The 26,886-nt window shown below is 38.5% G+C and overlaps 1 protein-coding gene and 1 long non-coding RNA gene across 16 annotated transcripts in view; one reads left to right on the top strand and one right to left on the bottom strand.

Annotated features, from left to right (window-relative positions):
- The window catches only part of LOC121670779, a 31,419-nt gene extending 18,318 nt beyond the window's left edge, over positions 1-13,101 (top strand). For all 3 annotated transcript variants that reach the window (XR_006018264.1, XR_006018265.1, XR_006018263.1), the window contains 3 exons: positions 2,872-2,981; positions 9,365-9,457; positions 10,039-13,101. This is a non-coding gene — a long non-coding RNA (uncharacterized LOC121670779). The remainder of the gene's footprint in view (positions 1-2,871; positions 2,982-9,364; positions 9,458-10,038) is intronic.
- Positions 146-26,851, bottom strand: MPP4 (membrane palmitoylated protein 4). 13 transcript variants are annotated; one of them, XM_042041424.1, is made up of 23 exons: positions 26,259-26,549; positions 24,643-24,735; positions 21,780-21,894; positions 21,107-21,228; positions 20,099-20,176; positions 19,318-19,398; positions 18,632-18,763; positions 16,514-16,595; positions 15,304-15,389; positions 14,228-14,299; positions 13,595-13,791; positions 12,426-12,490; positions 11,625-11,642; positions 10,558-10,596; positions 9,808-9,828; positions 8,542-8,556; positions 7,012-7,062; positions 6,033-6,203; positions 5,209-5,289; positions 4,154-4,247; positions 3,237-3,345; positions 1,555-1,689; positions 146-578 (listed from the first exon to the last, which is right to left on the bottom strand). In XM_042041424.1, the coding sequence occupies exons 3-23, from the start codon at positions 21,811-21,813 to the stop codon at positions 387-389; spliced, it is 1,875 nt and encodes a 624-aa protein (XP_041897358.1). In that variant the 5' UTR covers positions 21,814-21,894; positions 24,643-24,735; positions 26,259-26,549; the 3' UTR covers positions 146-386. The 13 variants fall into 13 exon arrangements, 12 of the variants coding, with proteins under 12 accessions (XP_041897358.1, XP_041897359.1, XP_041897364.1 ...); XM_042041425.1 differs by lacking the exons at positions 24,643-24,735; positions 26,259-26,549 and adding an exon at positions 26,704-26,851; XM_042041430.1 differs by lacking the exons at positions 3,237-3,345; positions 24,643-24,735 and adding an exon at positions 3,008-3,089 and having other exon boundaries at positions 26,259-26,556.
- Positions 26,852-26,886: the final 35 nt, after the last annotated feature.

The raw sequence follows: 26,886 nt of genomic DNA, 5'->3' as shown, positions 1-26,886 counted from the left end.
CAAAAAAACCACATTCTGACTTAATTCCATTTGTAAGAATGATACCATTTCAGAATGTAGAGGCATCACAGTACCAGAATGAGCATAATACAAAGAAAGGAAAGGACCTTTCTGAACTTACGTGTAAGTAAATAATGCAGATACATGCAACAAAATAGATTTTTCTTTATTCTTATAATTGAGTGCTCACAATATTTCCTTTATTTTGGTACAAAAGTGGATGCAACACAGAACATAGTATGATTATATCTCCCGTAGCAGCTTCTTTCCTAATCCTCTTCCAAATCCCTCATTTACAAAGATAAATTCTTGCGATCCTGACATTAGGATTATTCTTGAAGTAAAACATAAGCTGTAATCTTTCTGAAGCTGCCTGCTGCTCAGAATTAGGGCTGAGTGTCGGAGCATATCCATACCACAGGGACCCACTGCGGCTCGACCTGTGCACGATGTACTGCAGACAGCAGCTGCGCAGATGCCTCTTGTAAATTGTCATTCACAATCACTTGATCAAAGAACTGACCAAACTGAGCTTCCATTTTCTTAGCCGAATCTTCCATCTCCTGTAAATCTTCTTCCTGTGAGACAGAGTAAGTCCAGAAAACTTCAGTGTTGTGTAGAGAAACATACCTGCGCAGCATCTGCAAAACAGCTTGGGCCACATAAACAAGAGGTCAATAGATAATGTCAGTCTACTTTATTTCATTTACAGTTTGCTGTAATAAAGTGCACCTTCTACAGTCAGTTTCAGATCTGAAAAACAGAGCTGCCTGCCATATGCTTCCCAAGGAAGTGCCTTGTGTCTCAGTATGCTCCATTTACCTAAAAAGTTATTCTAATGATGAGTGATGGCAGAGAATGTTAAGGACTGGAAGGCAGATCTACTAATGCTTGTGGTTTTATTCCAAATTTTAGTTTATTTGGCCAGTGTCCATGTTACTTTCTGTCACAGCAATCATGACTCATTTCCACATAGTTATAGACTGAGGTCTCCAAAACGTTAAGATGCTAAATTTGATTATGACTTGTGTGGAAACAATTGTGACAAAGTGCTGTATATATTCTAAATACAAGGTATGCATTTCCTGCAAGCAGGATCTGTGTTTTATCTACAGAACTTAGTATAGGATTGATACTATCATTAAGCATACATGAAATAATAATACATTCTTATAACTGTGAAAAAATAATTTATTAAATTACTGAAGGAAGCACATTCCAAGTATTTCAATGCAAACAGTAAATATACATGTTGATTCAAATACTGGCACAAGGCAGCTAATTAAAACAAAAATATGCAATATACCTTCTCCTTTAAAGACATTTTGAAGCAAAATGCCTCAGCCCCCTAGATACAAATTACAACTCCTATGCTTCAAAGCCAATCTGGGAGGGGGGAAAGAAATCCCAACAAAATCTACAGAAAAAGGTTTAGATTTGATCCTAAAGACATAGTAGTATTTTTTTAAGAGTTAACATTGTAGCATAATAGAATGCATTATGTTCTAATAACAGAATCTCAGATTAATAATCTCTTTTATTCCCAAATCTCACCTTGAACTTCATGTTCACATAATAATCTGTAATGATCCTGGCATTTTTACGAGTCTGCCTCATGCAACCTATGCTGGGTGGCTTGATGAATATAATGTAGGGCTTTAGCTCATGAGTCCGGGCTATTTGTATACCCTGCAAATGAAGAGTAAAATGAAGTATTTCAAGTGTATTCATCCCAGTTTTACTCCCATAAAAAGCCATTTGTTTACAACATGCTTTTATCTCCAGACCTAGGAGACACCTTTTTCAGGAACACTTACTTGAAGAAGATCTCACTAATAATCCCTGGACCAGACATTGTTAAGCAACTGTAGCATACAATCACTTAATTCTGCTTGGTAACCTTATTTATTAAGAGGTGCTTTCAATACCAGTGAATGATGGAACAGTGTCATTAACAGATCTCTACAATCAACCACATTAAAGATGCATTTGAAACCTGTTCTTTTTTAACTGTTAGGGAGCTACTTTTGGAAAAAGTACCTCTTTATTGTTCCACACTGGAAGAAAATATCCTGCTTTCAGAACTCCTTGTACTGTGTAACATTTCCTAATGCTAGTAAGTATTGTTAAATTACTGCAGGGAGTGGACGGAATGGGAAAAAAAGAAAAGCAAAAGAAAATCATAGCATGTAAAATTGGTCAAGCCACCAGATTTAAAATAAAGTATGTAACTCAGCACTACTTCTGCTACCTCACTGCTCTTACTTCAAGTGGCAAAATTACACATCCCAAGTCCCAACACCCCACGTTTTCCCCTTTGCTTAAAAATGTAACAGAAGAAACCCAAGGACAGTTTTAGATGTGAAGACTAAGGTGTGGCCTAATCTGCCTCTTACAGCAGTTTCAGTTTTTGAGTAATACCCCACAAATCTTGTAACTTAATTTCTGTTTTAAGCAGCACAAAACCCTGCCAGCCTAAGGCTCAGACACATTGGCTCTGCATAATTAGAGGGAAATATCCAAGAATTACTGAGTTACGGTGTCGCTCTTTACATTCAGTTAGAGGAGATGTTGAAACAACACAGCCCAAACACCTCCTAAGTACTAAATATGCAAGTAATTCAGAGAAGGTTAGCAGGATTTTGCTAGACACAGCTCTAAGTATCTTAGATATTTACAAGCGCAGGCTTTTATTAGCCTTATCTTTATCAGCAAATTCAATGCAAAAATAGAAGGAAAAGTGAATAGCATTTAAGTGAAAAAGCAGGTTACTAACAGCTGTAACTTCTGGAGAGGAATAAAGGCACAGAGACATACTAAAATTTTCAGCTTTTGCTTGATTACTTTTAACTGTTGCTGCTTTTACCAAAGGGTGTTCTGAGATTGCTAACAGAAGGACAGAATTCTCAACTAATAGGGCTTGGAGGAGGAAGAAATCCCATGCTACAGCTCTCCATGTGAAAGACTAATCCTTATTTTAAGTAAGTATGAAAACTCATTTCCATACCATCCAAACTGATAATGCAGCTGCTGGCTTGGTAAAAAATGAACTGTCAACATACTTGTCACTGTAGTACCACCACCACCCCCTAAGACACATGAAAAGAATAATCTATTATTAATAAGCACCATACGGTAAAGTGAAAAGACAAAGCAACAAACATGTTCCAATGGCTCAAGAATGTAGAGAAAATTATTTTTCCTTCCAGAAGATTCCCTGCCCCTTTACCACTCACCTGTGGCTCTAAATCTATTACACAGATCTTTCCTGCATCAAGGACTGTTCGCACTGCATCAATACTGGTACCATAGAGGTACCCTTTGTATTCCCCATATTCCAGCATTCTGCAACAGTGGTGAGGAAGAAGGAAAGTGAAAGAATATTTGAGTTTCAAAAAGGTTCAATTTAAAGGTGAAATCTTCAATTATAATCCAGTGATCAGGACTGAATGATCATAAAATGCAGTGAACACTGATGAACCTTCACACCTTTGCTCTTCCCTGCTACACTGGGCATAAAATCAAAACCATTACAGTTCAATGTCTCCAAAACATGCATTTTTTACTCATCATGGTTTTATGAATTTTATGATGAGAGGTTGTGATTTTACTTGTCAATGCTTGTCAATTACATACTACAAATAACTTCTTAAATCTGAAGATCTCAAAGCACTTGGCACAGCTCAATGAGTGTGGTGCTGAGCTGGTCTGCCTTAGATTATTGATGCATAGAAAGGAGCAGACACTTTTGAATATTTAGCCCTTACAGTTCAACTACTCATGTGTCATCACAGCAGAGATCCTGCAATGGAGTCATAGGTCAGGAACAGGTGGGATTCGCTACTAAATTTTCAAAAGCAGTCTGGTTTCCAGGAGAGTTAGACTTATAAATTACAAGCACATCTAATGAGCTCAGAACTAGAGAGCCCATGTTCTTTTAGAAGGATTCTGAGATTAATTGTGGAGGAGCTATTTGCAACTGTATGAACACAGTCTTGGAAGAAACGGTCTCAAGTAGTTTGACCCAGATTTACACCAAACATACACAGTAAGAGTGGCGGAGCCCAGACTTGGGACCTAATTACAAAACTGTATTTTCTTGGATCATGCTGCATTTTAAGTAATAAAAATGTAATTCATCTCTCCTACTCACCTGTGGCTATACACCATGTTTTCAAAAGTTTCCTTTGATACGTAGTGATATTCACGACCATTCATTTCATAACTTTTCTGAACACGAGTGGTGTCTGAAAGAAGATATAACAACACACGCAAAAAAAGCAGTTGCAACTAAATTATTGTAACTTTATAAGTGAAAATGAACTTCATGAAGAACTATCAATCAGTATTTTAATAAATAATAATATGAGTTATTTCCATACGTTAATCCAGAGCAAAAGCCCCATATACTGTAATGGTTTGCCAGTGACAAGTCATTGAAAGTTATCAAAACACAACTGTATTTCTTGGAATGGAAGGGTAGTTTAATCCAAATAGTTGTGATTCAAAGCAATCAGGAACTGCCTTGGAACTGGTTGCACAACTATTTTTACTCCTCAGAGGCAAAAATTTTTAAAGTTCATTCAGAAGAACCCCACAAGCTTCCCACACTTGCACCTTCCCCATATCTGGGATCTTAAGCACAAAGTCCTGAATTTTCAGCTAGCTTCAGATCCCTAATTTCCAGTTTGGTTATCTAAATTACAAGAACCAAATAAGCAGAGGTAGAAATAATTTCAGTTGTTACGTCAGAAGTTAAGCTGCATAAGTCTCATCTGAGACTAGAAGGCTAATAAGGAAAGCTGCAAAGCCTATTAAGCACCAACTTCTGTTGTCTTCATTCTCATATCTGAGCACTTAAACCCTAAGAACTTAAAATATCTCCAAGAAACGTTCTTTTTTTTAAATCTAGGAAAAGCAAACATCAAAATTAAACCAAATCATGCACATAACTTTCACCTTCATAAAGCTTTTAATGGTTTCAGAGGCTGGAACTTGAAAATACCTTTGGCTGATTTGCTAAAATGAGATAGATAGTATTTTAAACTAACCCTTATGAAAGCAAACAATACTGGCTTTCAGTGGAGCTGAAGAAACAGCCATAGAGCAAAGAGTTTATGAATGCACAAAGGCAAGAGGAAGGTACTTGGCATTTCCTATTCACGTTTGGATTGGGGTAGTAGAGGAAAGAGGAAAAGCATTACATACGAGGTGTGGCACTTTGAAACTCTCGTGGGTTACTTGTGATAAGCCTTCGCCGTAGCTCATTCACACCAACTCCTGCAGGACCTGGAAAGTTGGAAGAGCAACTAATATTACTGACAGGGTACAAATCACTCCCCAGCAATATAGCCATACCCAGGAGGCAACTCAGCAGTACTATTTTAAAAGAAAACACTTACCAAATACATCTAGACTTAGGATAGTGGATTTGCCTTTACTCAGTTTGCTTTATCAGGACAATAGAACAGTGCAGAACAGCAGCTTCCCTTCAGTCACTACAAGTAAAGTCTCCTTGAGAGCCTGCAGCCCACTTAATACAGTATGTCCTATAACAAGCATTATTAAAGGCATCTTTCTATACTGTCCATGATTGAGATTGTTCTAGTCTGGAGTTAAATATTCTTATTACTGTCCTATTTATGCATTTAACACTGGTTGTAGAAATGCCTCCATGTAAATATGTTTTCTATTAAGTTACAAATGTTTTCTCATCATTTTCAGTCCCAGCTGAATATAAAACTGAACCACTTCCCTAATAAAATCCATTATCAAGCAGCATTTGTAACTGTATGGCTTCTTCTAAGGACTCTATCTCAAGCAAAGAAGATGATACCTACATTAAACTTTAACCTCAGTAATGGGGCCAAATTACAATAATTCTTGAAGTGTTGCTTTGAGAGCTGCCTACACAGTCAGCAACCACTGCAATCAGCAGCAGGAAATCCCCGTGGGTCAGACTGTGCGTGACTGTTTCCTCTCCTCTGGCAGAAGAGGGTGCCATTTGCCTGTGAAGGTTGTTAACCTCTTACCCACAAGGATAATCAGTCTGTGCCGGTCTGTTGGGTGCCGCTGGTACCTGACCACCTCTTCATAGGGAGCTGCCAGGGTGCTGTAGCAGCTGCTGGGGCACCGGGAGTAGCAGGACTGCTGGTTGAGCCAGGCCTTCCTGCGACACAGCCGCATGCTTCTGCGGAATCCAGCTGCAAAGGGGCAGAGGCATCAGTACTAGAAAATATACCAGAGATGTAGGCAACTACTCCTTTAGCCAAGAGGGCCTCTTTCTAAGCCACAGAACATACTACCTTTTTTGAGCTTTTTGCTAGGCGAAGGTTAGTGAATTTCATTGCTGCCCTTGATATGACAGCTTGGTAGAATCTCTGAGCATTAAAGGACAGCTAGAGAGTAGGTAAAATCCCACTGAAAGTCATCTGAAAACTAGCCCAGAATGAAAGACTTCCTAAAGATCCCCAAACAGGCTGAAGGAGAAGTTTCTGACTACTTGAGGCATCTCTAGGGAACAGGTGAACTTTTTTTGATAGTGTAGGTGGTTTGCTCTCATGAGGCAAGTCTGGAACATTTACTCCAGCCTCCAGAATGTGTATTTTAAAGGTCACTATGGTTTAATAACCACAGGGGTAGCTTTGTTGCTCCACTTGACCATCCAACTCTGAAAACCTCACCTATAGGTATACTTTTCTAATGAAAGCCCTCATGATTATTCTCAGTGGATAACAGATATTACTTTTGAGAAAAATGAATAATGAAGTCAAGTTTAAATAGCAGTGGCCAAGTCTCTGTAGAAACCTAACAGGATGAAAAATTTAAATGGAGAGATTGAGCATTATTAGGAGGAAGGAGATTTCCTGAAGTTTGGAAAACAGAGTAAGATTGTATTCCATTTAGTAAGTCTTTAGGTGATATAAAGAACAAAGTATTTTATTTAACTTAAGACAAGCATTTAATCTAGATCAAGCTGCAAAGATTTTACTTATCTTTAGTCTTGCATACCAATAAAGACTCGTTGACCAAATTCACCAAATTCACCAAATTCTTCCTCTTCTAGAATACAAAGAACAAATACTCATGAAATAAAAAAGAACAGGGAAAGCTTAAAAGCTAGATGGCTAACAATTATTGCTGATCCCAGGGAAAAAAGGGGTTTCAGTAAATATGTGGCAATATGATGCCTAATATAATTTTAAAAGCATGATACTCCATAATATGAAATACCAAAATATTTCACATGACCAATGATCAATTCAAAAGGGTCATTGTGAGAAAAAATAAAAATAGAAAGTCTTGGTATTTTCTAAATTAAATTTGAATTTTAACATTCTGTTTGTTTCATTCCTAAAATATCTAGATACCAGACAATGTTTTGAAATTGAAATTAATGAAAAAAAACCTCCACATAATTTAAGCTTTTCAGGTGAAATCTTTCTTACAAGCACTCCTTAGTTAAAACAATAACTAACAAGTCAGCAGCTCAAAATCAGAAACAAAAAATTTGTAACTCGGTTTCTGCCCCATACCATGTTTGGAAAATGCAACTTGTGTGTGCTCAGATGTTTCAGGCAAAATGAAGACCTGATTTTATTATTTATTTTTTCTTCATTGGATCAGTGATATTTGTGCTCCAACATGTGAGCCTAACCAGTTTCCTCCAATTCTTTTTGTCCTCATTCTCATGCTGTTCCTCATAAAGACTTCACTATTCAGGTGAGACTTCTAAAACTCTGTATGTATTTTTTTTTATTAAATTTCTCACATAAGGCTCAAACATACCAATTTTCCAATAAATCAATGTTCAGAAAGTTTAGAAACTATTTGAGAAAGGTGGTTTGAGTTTTCAAACCAAGGAAAAAAATGGTGCCAGTGTTTAGTTTTCTTTTCAAAAAGAACTCCTTATTTTCCCCTAATCACGCATGTAGTTATCCAAGCTGTGTGCTCCCTTTACTTAGGCCTTGTTAAAGCAGGAGTGAGATACAGAAGACACAGGCATGTCTTTAAAAGCTGTATTTGTTCCAAGGAAAAACATTATGTTCATAGCTTTGAAATGCTTTTAGCTCTAGACTCTTTGATTTACAGTTATCTTATAAGCATGGAAGTATTAAAACAAAATTAGATGCATGTTAATTGCTCTTTCACATCTATACACTCTTCATTACTTGTACCTTTACAATACAGTTTTATTCCTGCATTTCTATATGTACTAACAACTAGTTTATGACTATGGAAAAAGCTGCTTGGCACAAAACTGCTCATTCAGGGCAATGTTCAGAGTACTGTTCAGCTGACACATGCCCATATAATTTCTGTCTTCAGGTCTCTTGAGTCATCATTCAAATATGTTTAAATATTTCTGCTTTATCTACACTCTCCTCTATGGTATGGAGTGCAGTGTAGAATCCTACAGGGAACAAGCAATTCAGCTACTGGGTATTGCAAGAAGAGTGATAGTTCCCGGTAAAGCAATAAACAGATAAATTCTATTAGCTTACTGCTTACAGGAGACAGGGAGAAAACAGTTAGTGTTACCTTCTTTAAGCTCCTCTGCACATTCAGATAGAGACAGACATAAAACAATTAGTTTTGAGAAGACAGTCTATACTATGATTAAAAAAAAAAATCCAACCAGCATTGTCCAACACATTTAGGGAAGGTAGAAAACAGGTACTGCAAACATTAGAATATGCTTCTTTAAGCATGAATTCTCAGTTCCCAAAGAATGCAAGACTCAACTGCAGCATCTGTGTCAGTACTGTACTGCAAAATACATCTGCAACTAGTGGTTAAAGTAGAATGTAGGATAGCAAATATTTGCACCTTTATTCCTCTGACTCTGTGGCTACAGCAGAGAGCTGACTCAGCACTGAGCAGTGATCAGGATTTACAACAGTAATCCCCAAGTGCAGCTATCACAAACATCCTAGCCTGAAAACAAAAGACTGCCCTGCAGACCTGCTGGTTCTGCCTTAAAAGCCTTGGGCATTGCTTGAGAGGTGGAAGAGAACAAACCACCTGTGATAAGAGAAGAAGGTGCAGAAAGAAGAACTGGCAGAAGAACTCGGGACCTTGTGAAGAAGAGCAAGTGTAAGGTAGAATGACACTCTTCTCCACAAGGTTAACAAATACCTCAAATGAGAGGTTTAGCAGTAGTTTTATTTTAGGGGAGAAATTATCTATTTTAGAAGACTTAAGTTTTGCAGAACTCTCAAGATGCTGTAAATAAGCAGCTGCTTCCTAAATGAAAAAAAATAAATCCCCATATCAGCTTGGTTAAAAAAAAAAGTACTGATTGATTCTATTTTCAATACATAAATAATGAATTTTATAAGCATTTTTCTTTCCTGTATGCCAGCCATGCCCACAATCAGGAATCCAGAAGCAGCTTTCCTCTGTACCACATCAACTCCTACAGGCATTGGGGATTCAGGCCTCCACATTACCGAAGGTAATCCAATTATCTGCTGACATCAGTGCAGCCCCTGCTGTCACAGCTTGCACAGGTATAACTGATAAGGATTGGATAAATAGATCTGCTACTGATGCACGAGAAGAAACATTCACACTTGTGGGATAAGAGGACAGAAACCTTACTATTAAGGTAATCAGAGAACAAGAGGAAGACTTAAAGCAACAAGATTTTACATAATGGCTCTTCAAGCCAGAATGGCTTCTGAAGCTAAAGTGGCATTTTGGTTTTTGCCACCTGCTTGTTTGCAAGACACTCGCTTGTCTCTGGACACCCTTCTCGCAGCAGAACAATAGCAAGGAATTTAGAATTAGGTCAGAGGAACTTACCTGACTCAAATGTTTCTTCATCTTGTTTAGTAATCCAGATAGCAAAGATATTAAAATAAATTCAAAATTTAATTCTTTTCCTTCTAATGGATTTCAGAATCAGAAATCAGTTTTCCAGCTTCTGTTGGTCTCATATATACTCACATATACTTCCCCCAGCTCCCTCTACCCTGAGGTGGCAAAATACAGCTCACCGTACTTGAATTAACTGCTTCATCTCTTTTAACACAGCCCTACAAGATCCCATCCCTCCATGAGAGCTTCTGAATTACCTTGAAGAAGGAAGAATGAACTGCACTGCTTTAGGGAGCAACTCAAGCTACCAATCTTCACACTTAGTGTTCACAAGTAAAAACCTATTCTTGCTCCTTGTTGTCCCAAGATCAATATCTTGACAATGAATTGTGTGGGCTCTCCATGACCACAAAAATATGTGGCATTAAACATACAGTAGGCAAAAAACTATGGTAACATTACAGCCACTATCCAACACCTGAATCAAAGAGGTTGGATCTCATTCAAGCAGATATTTTTGTGCTGGTCAAAACACTTGACTATAAGCACTGTACGCCAGAACTGCAAACAGCTCATTTTAATACACTAATACTAGATGAGGTTTCCAGGGTATGAAAAACAGAATTTTCTACCATTAAGTTCACTAGGAGGATGGGTGGTTTTATCTAGCAAATAAGGCTTTTAACTAGCTACTGCCTTGAGGCAAATAAAATAATCACAAGTGAATTCAGTTACCTGTTTCCACACACTTTTCGTCAATCTGCATGTCGTCCTCTACAGATTAACACAAGGGAAAAAAATTCATCTGAATCAGAAAAACACTGAGGAGGAAAAACAGCCTTACAGATCTTACAAGACTGAACTCAGACATCAGAAATAAGATATGTGAAACTCAGATCGCCTTTAGACATCTTTAAGGATTTTAACTGTTAACTCCAATTTACTGATGTTCCTTGTCTACAGTGAGCAAAAATCTCTTCTTAAGTGAGTGCTCTGGAGGGCTTGTGGCAGAGAGGCAAATGCATCTAACGAATTCTCCTCTTGAAATAATGAAAGGTTTAACATGGCTGTCAATCTGTTTATCCAGTAGATATCTATTTATTAAGTATTACCATGAGGGAATAGAATTTTCTGTCCTATAGCTTTTAAATATCTTTCCAACATGCTATACTCAAGGAAAGTGTTTTGCTTGGTTGATTTTATTATTATTTTTACAAGGAAGAAAAGGAAAAGATCAATTCAGCTCTCTCTCAATCCTGAGACCACATCAATTTTTGTCCCTGAAATGTGATCACATGAGCTTGGGCAATCTCAAAGACTCACAATACTGCACTGTTTGTGTTTTGTTCTTGCACGCCCTTCCAGAGAGGCCCAATAGCAGCTATTTTCCAGTTACAGGGCAATTTTCAGAGTATCTGTCAATCACATTCTGCCCATATGTATCCTTTAAAGAAATACTCTCTTGGAGCTGCTCCAGGAGAGAAAGAGGGAGAAGAAAAGAGAAAGAGGAAACGTTGTCTTTCTTTCCTCAAAGAACCCATCCAAACGGTCACTTCCCTGACAGATAATGCGCAGCTAAAGTTTTTGCTTTAAGACAATGCATGCATCTACTACTTCAGGTGAAAAAAGGCTGGATTTCAATTATGTTAAGCACACAAAATGCCAAGAACTTGGGCTTCTTCTGCATGTATTTATCAAAATGCCTCATTTCCGAAAACTTTTTAAAAAGTCTGTAAAACCATGTGTTATATATATTGGTTCCGGGTACAGAAATGCAATGCTGTCCAGATGTGATTTCCTACCTTCTTCCACAGTGCTTACTGCTCACAGCATATCCATTGAAGCAGTTAAAATGCAATAAAATTATGGTGAAAGAGAGCCTCAGCTCTAGCAAACAAAGCAATCAGTGCAAGAAGAATCCTAGGGAATGAAACACATTCCCTCTGGGATTTATCATAAGAGAAAAATTTTATACTTGCATAAAGAACCATAGAAGAAAACAGGGAGAGAGGAAACAGGAAGAACATTCTTTTTCTGGGAATAATTGCATATTTAGAAAGTTATAGTTGGCAGAGGATAACATTTCTGGATTGTTACCATGAATAAATTAAAGGACAGCATAGCTTATCTTAGGCCTCAAGAAAAGAAGTTCTATCTTTCTCTCAATAGCTTTGATGGCAAAGAAACATTCTAAACACTGTATGGCACTTTTTCAGTGCAGAGCTGGTATCTGTGTCCCTGGAAAGCCAGGCCGGTACAATTGTCACTTCAAGACTTAGAGCCAATTCTCCTGGAGAGAACTGGCTGACCTAGTGAGCTCCTAGATTGTAGAGACTTTAGAAGAGGTTGAATTCACAGCTTCTCTTATGGTCAGATCCCAAGTATGCTGGAGACAACCATCTCCACCATCAGTACTCCAGGTACAATTATCATCAAGTATTTGTTTTTCTAGGGATAGTTAACACACTTCTAAGGCTACAATATGGCTCCAGACACAATGTCTTTGAATTAAGCTGAATTGTATAAGCTTCTATTTCAGTATGCCTGAAACAGAGACAAGATCTTTCTTTCCTACTGTATTACTCAAGTAATTTTTCACTCACACATTGATGATTTGAGACAGAGATGGGGCTGGAAGGGCTGAGACCACCAGAATTCTCGCTGCTTCCTATATAGAAATAAATTTATCACAGTTAAAGAAACAAAACAGTCCACAAGCACATTATGCTCCAGTCAGATTCACTGTTTACATGTAAGATCAATCAGTACTGAACTGAGAGAAGACAGCAAGAACTGAAACATTACCAATGTTTTAGCCCACTGCAAAGTCCTGAAAGAAAACCAACATGCTATCAGAACTATTTTGAATTTCCAAATCAGCAGCCCAGAAGTATTAAGAGTTTATGTAAAAGTACAGGAAGATAAGCCATAGCATGGTACAGACTCCCGGAAGTAGAAGAGTGTGCTACTGCTAGGGGTAGTAGTACTACTGCCTCCATTACTACACAGAGCCTCTTCCTTGCAGCCTGAGTCACAACCCAGTTTGATTTCAACCTGCATTATACAGACCACAGGTAGGTTTATACATATATTGCAAAGTGAAGTTTATCATCTGCTATTGCATGGCCTTTTGTTATCCTGAGGGTACCACAGGACATGTGGTTAAAGGATCAAATTGAAAAGTTTGCTACAGCAGTGTAAGAACTCTGATTCTGAAAGCATGTAATGTAAAAATAATGGTCTATTAATGCAGAAAATAATAAGCAAGAGATCCTTGTTCTTCCTTGAGTGTTTGGGGTTTTTTCTCCTTTCTTTTAATCTGGCCTACTCAGCTTTGACCAAAGCTGAAGAGGTCACTCATGCATCACAAGACAGCTTTAAAAAAATACTATGCTTTTAGTATCCTGCTCCTCCCCTTGCTTTTTTTGTTTTCATCATACATGATGGTCCTTTAATAGTCAGGGCCCTCAATTTCCACACATCTTTCAGCTGCTACACTCCCCTAGATGTCTTAGCAACCAGCATGGAGACTGGACAAGTGCTGCAAATTTCCTAAATGGCAATTTGAGACTATACAGGGGCTTTCAAAAGCTTGTTCTCACACAGGCGCTCTTAAGGGAAAAAGAGCAAGTCAGAGATCAGAAAGAAAGAGGAAGGATGATTATCAGACCTGAATCATACTGCTACAAAACTTGTGAAAATTTTAAAGAACAAAGTGTGAATAACTGGCTAATTTTTGAACCAGAAATCAGGAAAATGATGATTTCTTTACCTTTTAAGAAGATGATTTGAGGGTATGAGTCCAGCACAGGCACTGAGATCTGAAACCTTCCTGGCCTGCCACCAGAGAGCATCGTTCTGGTCCACAATCTGGAGTATTTCACCCCTCTTAAAAGGCAAACCTGCATCAGCACATGGTATGGCAGGATCTTGCAAGGGCCAGTAATCTGCCATTGCTCGCACATAAAGCTGGTAAAGAAAATACACAAGAGTAAGCAGAAGCCAAGTTTAGAACAGATACAACACAAGCTTTACAATCACAGGGCCAGATAGTGCTGCATCTTCAGTCAACTAATGATGAAGTCAAGTTTTAAAAACCAGATCAAGCCCTAAACCCCCTCTGTCCATTAAATGAGGAAAAAGCCCCATTTGTCTCATACATTATGAAAAGAACTGACCTTCAACTTGTAGATCACTCTGAAAGTGCCTTCATTACACAATAACATTTTCACTTACTGTCTTTACTGCTTCAGCAACAACATATTGATGTCAGCTGAGAGGTGGCCATGAAGGCAAGGTAACACTTTGGGGATTGCAATAAACTTCCAGGCAACACCATGTCTTTGTATCACACAATTAGGCACTACTGTTATCAATCTGGAAAAAGAAAAAGAATGTTTCTTACTGTTGTTTGGTTGCTGACAGGCCGATCGGAAACTGGAATTAATTTGAACATAATTGTCCCCTGAGACAGGGCCTAAATGATTAGAAAAGAATTAAAATAGGGTTGGTATTCAACGCAAGTAATCAAACATAGGCAAGACAAGCTTGACACAGCATGGTTTTGAGGCTACTGTAATGTCTGTGTTACAGATAGAATTCAGGTAGACAGAGTCGATGTGACAATACTGTATTTTTTCCAAAAGGAAACTCAAGAATGAAACATCAAAGTTTTGCTAACTATTTTTAATTTAATGTAACCTATGTTTCACTGTAAGTATATGTAATTTCAACATTAATTCATACCAAATTTTTCTACTGAAATCTTATTTAAATTAGCAGCAGGGTCTGATAGATGGATGATATAAAGGGGGAGGAACATCACTTAATAATTAAGCATTCCAATAGAGTTTGTATTTCTTATACCTAGTAACGGTACAGCCAGGGCAATAGCACATAGACTTGATACAATTACACATAGAAATACCTCACTGGCTGGCACTTAACACTTAGCAGTCAAGAACCCTGGAAAATTGTGGGCAAAATGACAAACAATAGGGACATCTCAACAGATTTCTTCATGAGAATTTTGACAACAGTAATTACAGTGCCCTTTTTTTGCAAGGTGAGATGTGTAGTTTACAAGCTCATTCACTCTGCTTTAGTGCATTTTGTAACACAGACTCTTATTACAATAGCAGCTTTCCTCTACTTTCTTGTGGAATATTAACTGAGTGGCACTTGGGGAAAAATTATGAATCAGTGAAGTCTACTTCACTGATAAATACTAAAAAATTAGTATTTTTCCCAGAAGCTGCAGGTGGAATGGTCACAAAATTTCTGTCCAGAACAGAAGTTAGATTTAATTCTGGTTTCACATATTCTGATATCATGAGCAGTTGTGAACTTCATTCACAGTAAGGAAACAGCCTGAAATTTTTAACAGAAAATTCAGATTTTCTCCTGTACAAGAGTGTGTAAAAGAGTGAGCATACAAATAATCTTAAGGTACAAAGTAGAAATTTTAAAAATATTAAATACCAGAATATTAATGACTTGCTCAGGCTCAAGTCCCTCAACAGGAACTCCATTTACTTCCACCAGTTTGTCTCCAGCGTACAGCAACCCTACCATGAAAACAAATATGAAAACAGCAGCAGGAGTTTTATCTCAGGACGATTTATCTTGGATAGGCAAGGCAGGGTCACAGAGAAATACCACAGGTTTGAAAGTCAGCATTAAAATTTTCCATACACCAGGTATGCAGGAAAGCATTTTGGATTCGGGCTGCATTGCCCCTGGATGGGACTGCAGACTGCTGTGGGTCGCAAGAAGCTTGCATGCTTCAGTTTTCTTATTTCTTCCCACTCCCTCATACAACATCTTTACAATCTACTGACAATTTGCCTTAAAATTAGCACAGACATTTTAATATTGCTCCATTTCCCAAAGTAACTTATGAACCTGTTCTATATTAATAGACCATGAGACATGGAATCAGACCCTTAAAAACTTCAGGTGCAGTGGGAGATCCCAGAACTCCTCTCTGTCCTTTACAGTAAAGTCTTCACAATATTGTTTTCTTTCCCATGTTCCTTTAACTCAATTACAACATTAGTCAAACTAGGAACTTAATCGGCTATTTTCTGCAAGTTGGGTTTTCTTCTATATACAAAGGCCAGAAAATACTAAAAGGAGCTATTTTATAATGATTACAGTTGAATTTTATTTCTGATGTTTTACATTTTAGTTATATTACATTTCCTAAGGGACATGGAACACATTCAATTCTAGGATGACAAAGTAGTAACATTTCCAAGGAAACTCTTCACAAGATTGCTTAGCTACTAGTGCTAAGCAAAGTGTTTAGTAGACTAGTGCCAAAAAATATTATTCCTCAAAGCCAATTATCTTCTAGAATCACAAACTATTGATGTTTACCGTTTCTCCTCATTCTAGGGAATGAGCTGCAGTTCATACTACACTGCAATTTGGGCACCAGGTATTGGTGCCAGGAATACGTAATAAAAACGGGATTTGTACCTCAACTCAGTCTAAAACAGCAAATTCATCTGAAAATTTATGAAGCCCAAATCAAAGTCACTGCAATGTATCACTGTTAACAGTGCTTTCCCATATATACATCATCTTGCTTTATAATGGAAGATTAATTGCAGAAGCTATTATCTTACTTCAAATGTCTTATTTCAAATTCAGTTTTATGTATCACTTTGTTTCAAATTCCACTTACCACTTCTGTCTGCCAGCCCACCATGGATCACACGGGCAACCGTTATGTCACCTGTTATCTCATGGCGTTTAATGGTGGCACCCTGGCAGATAAGAACAAAGAAAAAACACATTGATCACTGAAGGACCCCAGTAAATTTCCTTTCATACCACAAGTCTGATCTTCACACTGACAAAAAGGCATTGAGGGATACAGCCTTTTTACCACAACATGGATATAGCAATAACCACAGAATCACAGAATACGCTGATTTGGAAGGGACCACAAGGATCACGGAGTCCAACTGCTGGCCCTGCACAGCACCATCCCCAGGAGTCACACCATGTGTCTGGGAGCATTGTCCAAACACTTCTTGAGCTCTGTCAGGCTTGGTGCTGTGACCACGTCCCTGGGGAGCCTGTTCCAGTGCCCAGCCACCCTCTGGATGAAGAACCTTTTTCTGGTATCCAACCTAAACCTCCCCTGACACAACTTCAGGCCACTCCCTCAAGTCCTGTCACTGGTCATCGCACAGAAGAGATGAGTGTCTGCCTCTCCTCTTCCCCTCACAGGGAAGTTGTGACTGCAGTGAGATCTCCCCTCAGTGTCCTCTTCTCCAGGCTGAACAGACCAAATGACCTCAGTCACTCCTCATACAGCTTCCCTTCAAGGTCCTTCACCAACTTCATGGCCCTTCTTTGGACACTTCCTAACAGCTTCATTTCCTTCTTATATTGTGACACCCCAAACTGCCCTCAGCACTCGAGGTGAGGCTGCTCCAGTGCAGAGCAGAGTGGGACAATCCCCTCCCCTGCCTGGCTGGTGATGCTGTGCCTGATGCCCCCCAGGATATGCTTGGCTCTCCTGGTTGCCAGGGCACTGCCAACTCACATCCAACTTGCTACTGACCTGGACCCCAGGTCCCTTTCCATGGCACTGCTCTCCAGCACCTCATTCTCCTGTCTGTCCATACATCCAGGGTTGCCCCATCCCAGGTGCAGAATCCAGCACTTTCCCTTGTTGTACTTCACATGGTTGGGGACTTCCCAGCCTTCTCCTTTGTCGCCACTTCTCTGCAGGGCCTCCCTGCCCTCAAGGGAGTCAACAGCTCCTCCCAGTTTTGTATCATCTGTGAACTTGCTCAGTATTCTTTCCAGTCCTGTGTCCAAGTCATTCATGAAGATGTTAATGAGCACAGGGCCGAGGATGGAGCCCCTACAGAACCCCACTAGTGACAGGTCCCCAGTCTGATGTCACCCCAGTCACTATTACCCTTTTTGCCCTACCCATGAGCCAGTTGCTCACCCACTGCACGATGTGTTTATCCAGCTGTGTGCTGGATATTTTGTCCAGAAGGGTACTCTGAGAGACAGTATCGAAAGCTTTACTGAATTCCAAAAGGATTACATCAAGTGGCTTCCCCTGATCAGCTAGGTGGGTTACCTTGTCATAAAAGGAAATCAGGTTTGATAAGCAGGACTTTTCCCCCTCATAAAACCATGCTGGCTGTGACCAATGACTGTGTTGAATCTCAGGTGTTTTTCAATACCTCCCAGAATAATCTCCTCCATAACTTTACCAGGCACTGAAGTGAGACTGACAGGCCTGTAGTTTCCAGGGTCATAATGTATTAGTACTAAATCCTCAATGTCTTCAACTTCCATCACACTAAAATAACCTCATGGATTGACAGTAAGAAATCTTTTCTATCTCCAATATTACAGCTATCTTTTCCTAAAACAGATTAGCTAAACTATACAATTGTTGCTGCTAATAAGTACAAATGATTTCTAAAGAACTTTCAAAGTCTCTCCTCCCTTCCTTTCTGTTTGGGCCATGGGAATAACTCTCAATCCAGTTTGGTTTTATCTCATATAATGAGAATGTATCTGCCAAATGTTCAAACCCTGAGCAGACAAGGCATCAAACAACCTGCTCTAGTTATACCCACACTGTGCAGGGCCAGATGGTCTCCTCAGATCCTTTCCAATCTCAACAATTCTTGTGATTCTGTAAAATCTGGACAAGAATGCACACAATTCCCATGACATTCCTGGGAAGAAACCAATATGCATCTGATGCATTATCAATTCTTGTCTAAGTTAAAATAACTTGACAGACACAAGGAAGCTCCCTTACCAGAGGCTGGTTGTTTTTCACTAAGCAGACAATCCTCATAGCTTCTTCATTTTCAGGTATGTTGTCTGGCAGTGGTGGAAGGGTTGGTTCAAAATCTTTCTGGGCCACAGTATCATGAGCAGATAGCAAGGCCTGTTACAAATGAAAACATGCAAACCAACCAACCCATAAGCAAAGATCATACAGTAGCAGAACTTTAAACAGTGACTGGCCAGAAAATAGAAATCAGTGAATGTATTCCTGTGTGAATATAGATCCCTTGCACACATTGACATTTTCTTCTTTCCACCAGGAAAATCAAACCATGGAAATTTTAAGAACAGTTCCTCTATTTCTTGTGGAAAACTTAGAAAAAATGAAATATTTCTATTTGGAGCTCTTGGGTTAAGAATGCAGGTTTTGCAATTTCAAGGAAAGTTTGGTTTTATATGTCTGTATTAACTGCCCATAATTTAAAACTTTGTAAGAAACATCTTTCAAGCACAGCCTTAAGTAAAATGCAGCCCACTGCAGGTACTTCTGATACACAGTTCACATTTGATCTCATGATCAGATTAGTTCATCATCAGTTAACTATGTCTCTTCTGGCTCCTTTACCAGTTCTTGTGAACAGCTGCCCATCCATTTCCATTCCCACTGCAGAGAGCTCCATGAGCAGACTTTTTCTTTCCTTACGCAGGACTTGCCTTTAAGTGTGGAGAACGCAGTAGCCGTCTTAGCTCTTTGATCTCTCCTGACTGAGGGGCTTCACGCAGCAATTCTACCACCTGATAATTGTAAGAGAGAAAGCACAGAGAAGGATTCTAGAGGACAATTAGTTTAGAAAGCTCTACATTGAATGTAAATGAATATGATATGGAGACAGTATTAAGCTCCCCCACATTATATGACTCAGAGGATGTCCATATGGTTTGCTCTAGAACTGAACAATATGACCACAGCTGCACTACACTCAGCCAGGCTTAATTTAGTTCAGGCACAGTGCCATGTGCTCTAAATCAGTTTTTGCTCCCATCCCTCAACCAATTTCATCACTAGTCGCAGTTTCTCTACTTCGTCATTAACTCTCCCACTAATTAAAAGATTAAGAATTCAGCTATTATGATTAGAAAAATCTAAAAAGCTTTTCAATATCCTCATGTCAGGCTGCTTGATTGTAGCCATAACACTGAACCACACAGTTACATGGGAAGAAAAATACACAGTCAGTGATTAAACAATTAATGTTTCTGTTCATTACACTGGCCAGGATTTGTGTAGTCCAGCAACCACAGCTGTGCCCATTTCTCATGCCCCCCCTCTTACCACAGTAAGGGCTGTTGAGCAGTTTTACAGATGTGCAAGGAGAGTTTCAAGTTTATATACTGTATTTAGACCTGAGACACAGAATAAATACCAGAACACTTATCTGCAGTGTTCATTTGGTATGAGTAAGTAAAGCAATAAACTGTGTATACACAGTCTCACCTCTCGACTCAATGCACGTGCCTGCAGCGTGACAGGAGCTGGTCTTTTTCCAAGATAATGTTGGAGGCATTCATAAATCTGTTTCATGCCATGACAGACAAAACAAGGCAATGATAACATTGACCAGTTCACATGATCATATAGATACATACATGACAAGCAATGGACAACACTCTATTTGTGGAAACTTCTCAGTCCAACTATAGCCCCAGAGTCTGCAATCTAAATTCTAAACATCTAATGCATCTGGAATTTAGTCTTGAACTCAGTGCCTCTCTGTATTACCAGCTAGCTAGCCAGTTACCTTGTAGTTTTGAATTTTCCTAGAAGAAAAGCTGTCTACACAGGTCAACAGCCTGATAGAGCCAATTCCCTGATTTGTAATCTGTTTTCTTCCTCTAGTTGAAGGCATAATTAGCAAAGTAAATTTAACTTAAAACAAATTGCTGTATTTAAAATGCCCATATGGGCGTTCTTATCCAGTAAAAGCTCTTCTTTAAAATGTAAAGATTTTTAAAACCTTTTTTAGAAAAGCAGAATTTGTACAGAATTTGTCTCAGAGATAAAATTCTTCCCAAGATAGAAACACCAGTCAAAACTCTGTTCTCTAACTATGTAAGATTTTCAGTTACACATCAGATGAGTGGGATGCAAAATAAAAAAATACAATGTCCCAGGCCCAGAAGTGGGATGCATGGCCATACAGAAATTTAAGAATAGAAAAGACAGCTGAGCAATGCTGTTTAGTCTGTGTCCCCTGGCCTTAACACGGACATGTAAAGTAGAAGAGCTTTAATGGCTAGGACATTTTGGAAGAGAATACTTTATTCTCCTTTAAAGCAAAAGTCATTTTGTCTACTGTGACTGCTGATGTTAGGACTGACATCAGAACTACCAGCACTTCATGTAAATAAGCATTTATTGTCCTGATATGGCAAAATCAAGTAGCTATTCCCTAGAGATTGTTCTCTAGGTAACCTTTGTTTTCATAGCTGTGTGTTAACTTACCTTTAGCAGTGCTTGCAGCCAGCGAGATCTGAGCAGGTCATATAACATGCCAACGCCATTGACATCTCTCTTACAGAGCAAACTGAGTTCTTGCAGCGCTAGAGTCAGAACATGAGATACACCTGAGCCCAAGAAACAGAAAAGCGCAAGACACTTCAGTACACAAAGAAGACCAACCAAAGCCAAACAGTGACCCAGGCCTTTGAAACGCACCTTTCCTCAATTTGTACTTCTAAGAAATGCACAGACATTTCCTGTCTGCTTTGGTTTTTTTTCCGGCAACCAACTCTGTTGCATGAGTTATTTTACCATTTATTTGCCAGCAGGTTTAGGTCAATATTAGCAATTTGCAACTGACCTGTGAGAAAACCATACAGGCAATCTCACATGTATCAGTCTGGGTTCAAGCTCATACCTCCTACTGAGAAGAGGTGAAACAACAAAAAACTCCTTGGCTTTATAAGCCAGAAACAAATGCCAGGTATTCTCCTCTGATGCTCTCTTAAGTTAACTGCATACCGCCACTGAACATCAAGAATCATTCCAATTAATAAGTAGTAATACTTCAGACACATTAATCTCTCTCATGACTCAATGGAAGAAGAGTCACAGAGATCAAGGAATAAAACTTTTTTCAAAAGAAAGTAAACTGAAAAAGAGGTGCAAAAGTTACCATTATCTTTACTGCTGACTGTTGGCACCTCCATCTTCTCCTTTATTCAAGGATATTCCACCCACTTTGAATAGTGCATTCACACCACGTTGGTTTCACAAAGATAGATGCTGAACTAGGGAAAAGAGTACCCTCATATCAGAATACTGTCAGGTATCTTACATTGGTAAGAAAGCAGAATTTAAAACAAAGTGGGGGGGCAATAATTTGTATTTAAAGTGCACAACAGGTGTCAAAAATAAATTAAATACATGAGTCCCACCTGTAAATTCAGCTACCCAGTAGCATCCAAAATACAGACAGACAAGCCTCAACTGGAATATGACATTTTAATATCTTTATGGAATTATCATTTGCTTGCTTCATTAAGTCATCTAAAACAAAAAGCTGTTTGGTCCATCTTCTGGCTCTCCAGCTTAAGTGTACTACCATGGAAAGTCTTAATTTTTTCTAAAGACTTAAATCTTGTTTCATATCAATATAGCTTAGAAAATAATCATTTTGAAGGACACATTACATTTAATTCCTCCTGATATTGACACAGTATTAAAAGTGAAAGACTGGAGTTGCTACTGAATTTTAATTGACCAAAGACATGATTTAGAAAAAGGGGATCCCTGTCTCTATCATTATTTGAGTTTAAGGTCTTTGAAGGATTTGTTCCACAGAGATTTCATTATTTTTCTCTATTTCCTCACAGTGAATTAAAACACAAAAAACCCAAGCCCAGGTAAAAATTCTTGGTTCAAATTACTTTGCTGGTATCATCATCTCTCTCAAGCAATAGGTTGCCACTTTTAGAGATGGAATCAAAGAAGTTATTTGCTAATCTAAAGATGTGTTGCTGATTTCTTTAATTATAAAAAGCGCATATACTACCTTATTTTTTTTCTTTAAATTTTAAAATCAGCATTTTTAACCAATGCAGGAACACACCACTTACTAATTAATATGTATCCATGTTGCATGACCTTTCCACATATAAAATAAAAGCCTTCTAAAATTTTCTTTCAAATTCCTTCTCTCCCTTAAAATTCTGTGATAACCTATCACTAACCTATAATGTTCTCTTAAATTAAAACTGGAAGAAGTTCTTCAATCTGCTGTTCATGGCAAACAATGCAGTACTGGATCGCTTCAGGGAATTCTCTGAACTCTTCTTCTCAAAGTATTATGAAAATTCCCCAGGGAACACCACACAATGCATTTATACCCTAAAGCATCAAGAATCTGTGTATGAAAGCTCTTAAGTAATTCAAAATCTTCATTACATCCTATCTGATTTAACTTCAAATCACACTTGATACAAGTTTAAAGATACTGTCATGGTTATCAGTGTTGTAGATTACTCCTAAAGAATTAAATATTTCAGCTGGCCACTCAAGAGATGAGTTGGACTACAAATTAAAAAAACTAACATCAAACGTCTGAGCACCTCAGCCAATAGCGACCCCCAGTGTGACTCACTGAATGCTTTACCAAATTCTGCTAAATACACAGTAGTTTATCCCCTGGATTAATAAAGTAAAAAGGCAGCCATTTTCCTCTAGATTGCTCTGTAGATAGAAAACAGCAAAGGTACAAGCAGGAAAAGTATTATCTTGATCTGCTTACAAAAGCAGAAGGCATTACTGTCACTTTTACTGCACTTAATACTTATTTTTAGAACACGCTTCCTCTCTCCTGTTAAATCATAAAACTGCTTTCAAAAGGCAGTGGAAATTAAGGGAGAAAAAAAATCAGAAGTCATGAGATTATGACTCAAACATTTTATTACTGAGTCTGGACAATTAATTTCCAGTTACTTCTATGGAATACTCAATGACACATCTTACTGAAATTCTAATCTGAAGACTGCTTTTAAAATTATGAATTATTCTTTTAAAGACTCACAGAAATATAGTTTGATCCTCACCCAATACAACTGGGGTTTGAGCTGCAATTATTTAATATTTTTCAATGGTCTTGGTTCTTTTCCTTTAAGAATTTGCCTTCCCCGTTTTTAAGCTTAGTTGATCTGCCTAATGATGGATTTAACAAAGCAGGACATATAAATCTGTCATGAAAACCTGTTCCTTTCTTCACCGAGACAAAGCAAATGGAAACAAAGAACAACATTTCTGGAGATGCTAAAATATTTCAGATTCTGCTGAAGCACAAGCAATATCGTTAGCCCTTAAAAATACTGACAGATTAATTTTTTCCCCATAGAGCATTGCAGCATCTGGTATCAGTACAGCTTCCACAGAGAACAGATGTGAGAGCAACTTGAGTGTGTTTAGAAATTTTGGACACAGTTTATCTTGAAGGTTAACCTCAGATTTCCCAAAAAACTGGGAAAGCTACTGAAGGGTGATTGCTTGCCTTGTTGGGTGAAACCCTCAGCTACAGCTCTCAGAGTTCTAGGAATAATAATAAACATGCAGTAATCCTTCCATCCATTGCTGTCATCTTAAAATACAGAGTTTATGCTTGCGCTAACAGAAGGAGCATTTTAACATTAAAATCTGTCAAGTTCTTAACACCACAGCTCACCTCAGCCATAAATTAGTAGCTGTTTCATATTTACACACAACAAAAGGAAAGCAGCTTCCAACTGTGAAGCCTGGTTTCAGAAGCTGTCAGTAGCAACAGATGCTGAAAAAGTCATTATCAGAAGAGAGGAGGAGTATCTTACTTCTTTAGAAAGAGACCTTCTGGATTGCTTGCTTAAGGGCAAAGGTCAGAGTTCAAACAAACTTAGAATTACTACTGTGCCTTTATTTCCAAAGACATATCTACGCAGACTATAAGGCCGGAGCTCAGCATCTCCTCATCCAAGGATCTAAATAAATTAGATGGAAATTCTTGCTAAAAGGCTTACCTGACTAATCTCCCAGGCAGTGTAAGGGCCTTCCCATTCACGTGTATTGCAGGCAATTACAGATGCTCATTAATAGAAGACATCTCTCTTTGCCTGTTGTTAGAGACAGAACTGGATATCCACACTGACTGTGCGAGAATTTGAGTCAAAATCAGTCAGTCACCTCACGTCTACAAGCATCTGTTATCCCAAATTTGGGCTACAGGGCTTCCTTCAGCAGCAGAGTATGAAATTCCTTGAACCTATTTGTCAGACAGACCAGAAGGTCTTATTGATACAAGGCTAGAGCTGCAAGGGAACCTAAGCCCTGTTTTTAATGAAGTTTCAGAATTGACTTTAAGTGGACAATTTTGCATCTTGTCAAGCCTCTAAAGGGGACAACACCAGAGAACCTGACATCCAGAACATCACCCCCCTGCTCTTATACACTCTGGTTAATAATTCAATTATTAATTGAATAATTTCCTTTTTACAAGGAAAACTACTCCTATCTTTAAATTTGCCAAAATTAATGATTTGGCATATTGAAGACTGCAAATTAGCTTGAGAGTAGGAAATACTCTGAGAAAGCTTTCATTGCAAATAAGCCACAGGAGAGATATTCAGCAACTCAAACTACATGCCCTGTTCAAGACTTTTTTGTTCTGCATTAAATAAGCTTAATTGGGCCAGTGTCATCACTGAAGTCTGTCAGCTTCCTTTTCTAGTCAGTGTAAAGAACCACCTTGCTTTTTGTATACTTTTTGAGACTTTAAAGTGTTTTAGCTAAAACAGCAACCCGACATATTAGTGGAATAAATTGACTATTTTAAGCCTTTGAAACCATTTATCCTTATCTCAACCCAAGCACCACTTAATGCAAGTCAGAGGCAGTAGAGTTTTACAAGAAAAAGACAGAAAAAATGTTATGTTCACACCAAGCATTCTGTGAGATTTCACAGAATCCTACCTGCATACATGAGGTAATTTATGCTACTACTCTTTGTACTCAGATCTTCCTGATGGTGGTTTATTCTGCCTGCCTCTAAAGCACAGCCTTAGAGCTGCAGTGGTGGTGTGAGTACCTTGTTTACACGGGGTAAACCGCTAAAACATCGCTTCCCAAAACAGCAGCACGCAGAGAACACTTGATGCAGCACACTGCAGTCATGAGGGGCAGCCAGCTTTACTTCCAGCTGTTTATTGCCAACAGCTTGGGCTTACTGAGAAGAAAGCAACCAACCAAAACCCCTTAAAAAAAACAACCAACCACCGTATTTATACTAAATCTTAGTACTCAGAAGTACGTGGCTAGGTAGTTCAAAGAAAGGATTTGTTTTAGAGTCCCGTATCAGTGACATATTTTTCTACATTATCTCTCAACATACAAGAACAGGTAGTTTCATAACCTACTTCTAAAAAACAAGTACAGTTTTTGAAGATTAGGAGAGAGGAAAAAAATCTCTTTCAAGCTCCTACTCCCTATTCATACACCCCTCTAATATTTGGCTAATGGGAACTAAACAGATATTAGAAGTTTAAATAGGTTTGCTATGAGAGGAAACAAATTTCCGAGTTACATGGGGGAAATGCATCCTTGCAGTACAATGGCTTCAGTACAGTGCAAATTTTCTTACCTGCAAACCCCACAGAATATGCCATGTTCAGCTCATGCAGAATTTCCAGAGGGAAAGAGTATTTGTTGGATGTTAGTACAGCAAGTAACCTCACTGCCCCAGCTAATCTATGGACATCCTCTCCTTTCTAATCCGCAGAAACCTAACCTTAGAACTACTCATTACCAGGGAGAAGAGAACAAATCCCCTTAACCCTTTTCTTGCATAAAAAAACCTACATCGTCTCTTGCTTAAATAGTTTCTTGTTCTCATCAACTTTCCCAGTCAATAGGGTGCTCATCACTTGGGGTCTGGCTGTGGCTACCATGCCTGTGATTAAAGTGAGAATCTGTAACACCAGAGCATTGATCTTCTGTTGCTGGTTACAGGATTTCTGCTGCAGCACAGGAAATACATGGCTTTCCATTTAAAGAAAAGAAAAAGAAGAGAGAAAAAAAGTAATTACCCTGAAGCAATCCAGCTGGAAAGGTCCTGCAGGTTAACTCATTTCTTTTTAGTTACAGCAATACACAAATCAGAGCTGGTCTGTACTGATTTCCTAACGCATCGCAGCCCAGATCGGCTGTAAAGTGGAATCTGTGTCAGAAGCACATTAAATCCTGGGATTCTCTTCAGCTAATAACCGAGC

Source organism: Corvus kubaryi, unplaced genomic scaffold (genome assembly GCF_017639235.1).
Source record: "Corvus kubaryi isolate FWS band 111438036 unplaced genomic scaffold, C.kubaryi_AGA036_p1.0 37396, whole genome shotgun sequence".
Lineage (NCBI taxonomy): Eukaryota > Metazoa > Chordata > Aves > Passeriformes > Corvidae > Corvus > Corvus kubaryi.
Note: the sequence above shows the minus strand (reverse complement) of the source record. Positions and strands in the feature narration are given on the sequence as shown.